Here is a 7,900-nt window from a genome sequence, read left to right as displayed (position 1 = left end):
ATTGATTTTTGTATTATGTTTTTTAGACAATTGAACAACTGCTGAACGTGGAGTTACAGATGGAAACACACACAAACACACAAACACACAAACACACGGGGCGATTCTAATTAAGGTTGTGGGATATAGATAATTTGGGACACATGCACGGATAGAGTGAATTGTATTTTTCCAAGTATAAGTTGAGACATGAAAGTTGAGTTGAAATAACATAATCAGGGTCAGTGACAGTAGAGGTGATCTGAGCCTCTGGGCACTTCGGGAAACTACGCAAATAATGATACTGGAGCACTCGACTGGTCTGCTCATTCTTTATTGTGCAGGGGTGACTGGGCGGTGAGGATATTCCAAGTGGGCCCCCAAACAAGCTCATAACGCATAACTGGTCTTAGCACAACACATTGTGAGCTTGTAGATTGGCTATTTTCGTTGAGCGCCACCGGTGAACAACTAAGTACCTGTATAAATCTGGGAACACATTCTGTAACATTATTCCAAACAATCACTCTGATGATTGTTTGGAATAATTAAGGGCATGCATATATGTTGCATTATTTTTCTTTTATTTCCTCCAGTGCTGGCATGCTTTGTCTCCCTTGCTGTATCTAACTTTGTATATGTCCTTTACTTAATTATACTCTGACCACCACCATACGAACAGATGATCACCACAAACACATATTACACTCCTTCAGCACTTAAATTATTGCCAGATGCAACAGCCCATGATGCAATAGACCCGAAAGACAGGTTCCAGTGGGAACTGAGATGGAAAACATGACAGAGTGGAGGAATAGGATATCAAAAAGGGTTGTTGTTTGTTAGCCAGTAAAGAAAACAAAGGAGACGCCTGAGGCGTCTTTAACACAGTGCTCCCAAATGACAGACAGTCCCTTATCTGAGTGACACCATCTGACGGGAAACTATAATAACACCAATTAAATAACACATGGGTCAGTGCCTTCAAAAATTCAGATTTTTTTTTCCAATATTCAATTTCATTTTTGATCTTTATTTATCTTGAACAAATAAAAAGTAAAAAGTTTAAAATCCCCAAAGTATAAAATAAAAAAGAGGAGAAAACTCCATACTACATACATAATCGACACCAAGAGACATTTACAATTGAACGGATATATGTAAATTGGCATCACAAAAAAATTAGAAAACTGTGGAAATGCACAAAGTGGACTGTAGAAACACAGAGAAATGTGTTCATGCTGCATTTTCCTAATAAAAGATGTAATTATTCTTCTCTTGCTTTGTACAGGGTAGCTTAGGAGATAGCTAACATTACAGTAGATCCTTCCGCCGCTAGCCAAGTCGTCAAGTCCCAGGTTTGATCCTGGGCTGAGAAAAAATAACTCAAAAGGAATAAAGTCCCAGTAGGCTGTAGAGTGACAGGGCTTTGTATGATCTTTCTTTTTATGTAAAGCTGTGGAAACATAAAAATATGTCATTACAATTTGCCCATATTCATATCCATGAACATACAACTGAAATGATCAGAATAGGCTTGCTAGTTAGTGGTCTATAAACTCTCAACCTGTTCATTATAAGTGCTTATAAATGTCTTATAATCGAACAATAAATGTGTTCATGATGCTATAATTAACATTTATATAGCCATATTAATACAAAAGCATCGGATTTACAGGCCTTATTACCTTTTAATTAATGCTTATTACAACAGCAATATTGGTATTAAAATTGTATCAGTAAAAATCATTATTATCAAATCAAAAATCCTAAACAAAGAGTGCAACAGTTGGACAACAGAGTGAATGGGAAAACTACAGTCCAAAATGTCTGGTAAACTCTTATCTTAAAGGGAAAAACTGAATGAAGCAAATTAAAATCTTTCCAGGGTGTTCATAAAAACCTGATTAGACGATAAAATGACCAAAAGTTTTTTTGAAAGTGAAACATCATGCGACAGCTCACCTTTTATCTTGATCAGGATAGCACTAGACTGTCTATCACTATGGCTATAATCATCAGAGGAGTTACACCTCCTGGAATAAATTACAATGAAAATGTTATTAATGGGAGCAACAATTTGGGCTTTGCTTTTAAATTATAAGTAGGTTTTCCAATGTACGTGTAGTGTATACACATACAATGTCTACTGTAGTGTATTAAGAATTGTTGGTAAGTTATGCCCAAAATAGCCCAATTCCCGAAGTCTCCATCGACCACTGACGGTCACACTGAGAGACAGAAACGCAGAATATTGCCAAAAACGAATGATCAAATCAAGCTATCCATTGTAGGTATGGATATGTGTCTAATCTTTTGTCATGCCCATTCAGCAAAATTCAAAAAATGTGGCATGATTGTGAGCCTACGTCCTTGAAACAGTGGGATTTTACATCACTCATAGACCTGCACTGTACATATTTGATACAAACATTTCTGACACAATTTACCCAAAATAAGATACAAAATACAAATAAATTATAAGTTGCTTCAATCAGGGTAATGCTCATATTGAACTATATATAAATGTGAATCACACCATAATTTGAGAGATATGTGTCATTAAGTTGCATTAAGTTCATAAGTTTAGTATACAGAGGGGCTGAGTGGGACTGCAGGGAGCCAGATTTATTTAGCAAGATTTATGTTTTGTCTTTGTTTTTGTTTCCCCCTGGCCTTGTACGGCTGGAGTCCCTTCCTGCCTTCCTGTTGCCTTTGTTGAGAATGAGAATGATGTGGAGATTTCAAAGTGAAAATGTTTTAACTTTCTTCTCTTCTGTGTTATTAAGCCATCAGTGGATTTCCCCACAGGGAAGTCACCTGTAATAATGATACATATAGAAACCAACATATTTTCTAGATACTTGACTTGATGAACAAGAACTTACTGAAAAAACAGTGATCAGCTTCAGATTTGTTAAACACATCTAGGAAAAGAAAACATCATTACTAACACCATCCATCGTCTCTCCATCCAATAATCTATCCACCTACGAATAATTATCATGAAAGTCATGAAGCCATATTTCACCTTGATTGTCACAATAAATGACTTTGGATGAGGATGCCTCAATGACAACCCCGGAGTATAGACGCACCACACAGCGGACTGTCGCGCCGTTGCTGCAACACCTTTCCAGTGTGACAGTACTAGTCACTGTGATGGTACCATTAGCGTTGGCTGTATGGATGGTACTGTAGGTTGAAGGTCCTACATGTGTGGGGACCTCCAGAGTTACATTCAGAGCAGAACGGGCCACAGCCATGCAGGACACAACCAGATCTGTGCCGCTGGGTTTGGTGACTTGTAATATGGGCTCAGGTTGCTCTGAAAAAACATCAATAATTATAGCAAAGCATATCATAATCCTTGTTAATACATGAGGTCAGACAGAAGGTGCATAAGGTTAGACACAAAGGTTTATTTAGTATGTTTGTGATCTTTCTTTTTTGTGTAAAGCACTTTTGAGTTGCATTTTATGTATGAAAGGTGCTATATAAATAAAGATCATTATCGTTATCATTAAAGGTCGTAGCTCTGTCATACTTGTGAGGACAATACAACAGTAGGTATACATTCATTCACCAACTAGGAGCAGTGCTCTTCCGAGCACAGGTCTCCGCCAGGGCAGGTGTCCTGGTGGCGCTGTACTGTAATAGGCCAATGTGAAAAGGGTGGCATGTGTTCTTCACCAATCTTAAGCCTTTCATGGCAATCGGACGCTGCATGCGTGATTTGACGCATTGTGTTCCAAAATGTTGCTAAAGAAAAAGAAAAATCAAACCTCGGTTCGAAGTGGAGCGGTGAATCTGAGCAGCTATACTGTGTGTGTGTGTGTGTGTGTGTGTGTGTGTGTGTGTGTGTGTGTGTGTGTGTGTGTGTGTGTGTGCCTGCACAACAGCGCCCCTCCTTTAACATGTGTGGCCACTCAAGGTATTGCCAGGCTACGGACATAGCCAGCCACATAGCCACATAGCCAGCCACATAGCCAGCCACAGACATACCTGTCTATTGGGAGCGCTTTCACCGCTCCAAAAAGGGTGGCATTTGTTCCTTGACCTATAGTGGGAATATGTGTGGCAAATTTCACGGTAATCGCAAGCTGCCTTGATGATTTGAGGCATTTTGTTCAAAAACGGAGCAATCCTGCAAACTTTGGAGGCCAATATAAGCCAAATCGGATGGAATATGAAATATCGGACAGATCAGTCTTGATCACATGACTATAGAGATACTGTGTACTGATTTCCGTGGTTGTTGGAGAAAATCTGCAAAGAATGTGTTTTACATAAGTTGGCCTCCTGGTGGCGCAAGAAAAGGAAAATGCCAAAAATGCAGGGTTTTTCCTTAGACTCTAAGGAGTGCGCATACACAGTTTTCCACTGATCGGTGGAGTTAAAGGTAAAAACACAAATTGGCCTATTATAGTGCCACCATGAGGCTGATTTGAGAAATTTGAAGTGGCATTTCTTCCTCTGCCTAGTGGGAACGTGCATGCTCCAATTTCACCAAGATTGCACCCTGTGTTCATGATTTGAGGCATTTTGTTCAAAACGGAGCAATCCTGCAAAGTTTGGAAGTCAATTGTTGCCAATCAGGATGGAATTATGGACAGATCCATGTTGACCACATGACTGTAGAGATACTGTCTATCAATTTGCATGATTTGGGGACAAAAGCTCTAGGAGTAGTGTAAACATCGGCCTCATGGTGGCGCTAGAACAGGGCCATGTGAGACATTTGGGGCAGAGGTTCTGAATTGGCATCCAGGGACAGGAAGTGTGTGTGCATAGTTTGGCAAAGACCAAGCCAACGGCGCCGGAGATTAGCTGGTAACGGACGGACGAACACACGGACATGGGCAAAAACATACTCTCCTGGCGGAGACAATTAACTGCTTTAAACATAAAACATTTGTAAGAACTGGCTAAAGTATCCCCTGTTCCTCTGCACGCATGCACGCACACACACACACACACACACACACACACACACACACACACACACACACACACACACACACACACACACACACACACACACACACACACACACACACCCACCGTAAACTATGAGGCAGGTTTTCCTAAAGATGGCTCCTTCAGGGTAGGCATTAAATATGCATCTGTAACAGCCCTCGTCTGCTTTGGTCACATTTCTGACCACTATGGAACTCTTCTGCAGGCCTGTGTCTTCAAACTCCACTTCCCCCTGATAGGGAGGGTTGATCTTGGTGCCGAAGCGCTTGTTACAGGTGGCGACATCCTTTGTTCCTCCTGGTAGCATTTTTTGCCATGTAACTTGAAGGACGTTCTTGTGTTGGGTGAGTTGGCAGGTGAAACGGGCCTTCTCTCCCACCATCACCCTTACAGGATCCTGTGTTTGGATAATCTCTGATATACCTAGAGTTGGGGGATTGATTGACGACAGACAAACAGACACACGGACGGACAGGGACGAAAACATAAATTGTCCATTCTAGTGGAGTCCAGAGTTCTGTTTCAAGAGAAACATGATGTTTCTTTAGTTTTTTTCGTTCCCAAATCAAGCCAAATTCTTCCTCGTTAGGATTTAACTCAACCAACCCATGAAGTTGGTTGGTTGATAAAATCTCAAATTTGGAAAATTAAGTCCACCTAAAATCTTTTGGATAGACTAGCAATTTCCAATCAATAGGTTACCCCTATTGCCATAGATGTAGAAATCAGTTTATTTAGCATTTAAAATCTGTGGTTGATATCTAGATTTGTAATAACTAGAAAAGGTTATAAAGATCTAGGCCTAGGGAGTTATTCATCCTAAAGGGCTGTTCTCTCCAGCACTAAAACTATCACTACTATCATTGTTACAGTTGTGATGTGGGCTCTGCTATCTGCTTTATTTTATTTTAAACAATGTCTTTATAGTTATAGTATTGTGAACAGCCACAATTAAAGAAACAAACCATTTGTAGTTTCGACAGCTATAATATTCACATTTTGTCATAGTCTGATGGCAGAATTCATCAATTATTTTACTTTCAATAATTATGGGTAGGCCACCAATATAATTTAGACTTTAGAGGCTATATAAACTGAGTGTTATCATTATCTACTGTACACCCACTAACATTACCTGTGGTGGTGCATCTTCCATGGTATGAAACCCCACTGTTACAGTTACGATGATACATTAACATTAAATGTTTAACTAGGCCTAAACACACTAGCCAATCTACGTAGTAGATGATGTATTTTAACCTACCTTCTGAGATAACTACCAGTAGAAAAAAACAACTGGTGTGAATGAGATAATCCATTTTTAGAGCAGAAAACTCTAGCTGAGGTGAGGTGCATATGAGAACATTGTGTGTAGAATGTTTCTACAGAAAGTCCCTTGTTTTAATGCTATTTCCTGTCATTATCTATCCCAAAGGGAAACACTCCCTGCCTATTTCAATCTCCTTCTTTCTCTTCCTCCTCTGCCCCCGGGTAATTCCCAGGGTCATAACCATGGACAGGGGTGGACTGGGTATCTGATCTGGCATACCAGGCATGAACCCACTAATGGACTAAACCAATTTATTTTTGGTTACATTTTAGGATAGTTACAGTATTTTTTGGTCTGGGCAGCTACTAAGTGGAGAGAGCCAATACTTCAGTATAGCACCGGCCCACAGAGCAGAGAGACATCACATGACTGGCCCACTGGCTTGTCCATCATCTGAATACCAGCCTAGTAGCCCAATCACAGGCTATTGTGGCCCAAGAGCCCCACCCAAACATAATTATAACAAGCTGCTTCGGTGTGTTGTGGGATTGTACTGTAGATCTTCTATGTTCGGTTTGTGCCGGTTGTGGTGGGCAGGTCTGGGCCAAGATGCCAGGGCCGAATTTATGTCCCAGTCCAGCCCTGCCATACTGTAGACTGTAAAAAAATATGGGTCACAACAGCAGATCATGTGTATCCATCTGGTTCTGTTTTCCGTGTCTTGACCATACTGCCACCTGCATGTCCTCTCTCACCGCATGCACAAACCTCCTCTTTGGCCTTAGGCTAATCTTCTCCTCTTACCTGGCAGTTCCATCTTCAGCATCCTTCTCCCAAAGTTTTCTCTAATATTCTTTCATAGTTTCATAGTTCTTGTGTATTTTTTTTACTGTACATATATGTTACGGCGTAATATGTTACAGTAATACAAGTAACATGTGCTTGTAGTTGGTCTACCTGCTCTTCTATTGAGAAATAGATCCTGTGATTGGGTAGGACACCTAATGGTTCACAAGAGGTATTGCAAGAAGCCCAAAGTGAAATATCTGCACTGCACAGACTGGCATGTTAAATTATAACATCCTACAAACAAGGGATTACTGCATGCCAAATACCACAAAAAAGGTGGTGCCTCCTGTTGATTTGCCGATGTGAAAAGGTTTCAGCCACCTCATGGAATTGAATAATTTAACGTTATACTTAATTTGGTGTATTTTAATGTATCTAGCTCATTGCATTAAATGCCTTTTATATTTTTCAAACACAATGTGCCTGCTCCTGGATTTTCTTTTAATGCCCTTTTGGTTTATGATGTTTCATTTTCCCTTGAATAATTTGTTGACAGTCTGGATGCTTTCAACCAAAGATCATTTTAGGATCAGATCTTCAGGGTGCAGCCCCAAAGCCATTTGATAACAAATCAAACGGCAAATTGTAATACATTACAACATCATTTATTTCAACATACAAATACCTCCTGAGCTGCTTCTGCAGAAAGGTGTGTTTAGTATCAAAACAAAACTACGGAAGGAAATATATTTAAGGATATTTATTAAGTGACAAAAGCAAGACAGAAACCCCTAAATGCCACAAATAAGGGGGTGCTAAATGGAAAAAAGGAGATCTTTGTTGCTCTTGAAGCTTCAGGCCTTCACGTAATTGATGCTTTCA

The 7,900-nt window shown here is 40.0% G+C and overlaps 1 protein-coding gene across 1 annotated transcript; it reads right to left on the bottom strand.

Annotated features, from left to right (window-relative positions):
• Positions 1 to 1,183: 1,183 nt before the first annotated feature.
• On the bottom strand, positions 1,184 to 6,309 carry LOC308308318 (OX-2 membrane glycoprotein-like). The gene is made up of 6 exons (XM_080753710.1): positions 6,224 to 6,309; positions 5,044 to 5,382; positions 3,011 to 3,307; positions 2,868 to 2,906; positions 1,945 to 2,015; positions 1,184 to 1,435 (listed from the first exon to the last, which is right to left on the bottom strand). The coding sequence occupies exons 1-5, from the start codon at positions 6,276 to 6,278 to the stop codon at positions 1,957 to 1,959; spliced, it is 789 nt and encodes a 262-aa protein (XP_080609836.1). The 5' UTR covers positions 6,279 to 6,309; the 3' UTR covers positions 1,184 to 1,435; positions 1,945 to 1,956.
• Positions 6,310 to 7,900: the final 1,591 nt, after the last annotated feature.

Source organism: Nannobrachium achirus (genome assembly GCF_963921795.1).
Source record: "Nannobrachium achirus genome assembly, chromosome: 22".
In the NCBI taxonomy this organism is placed as follows: Eukaryota; Metazoa; Chordata; class Actinopteri; order Myctophiformes; family Myctophidae; genus Nannobrachium; species Nannobrachium achirus.
The sequence above is the reverse complement of the archived record's forward strand: the minus strand, read 5'-3'. Positions and strand labels throughout refer to the sequence as shown.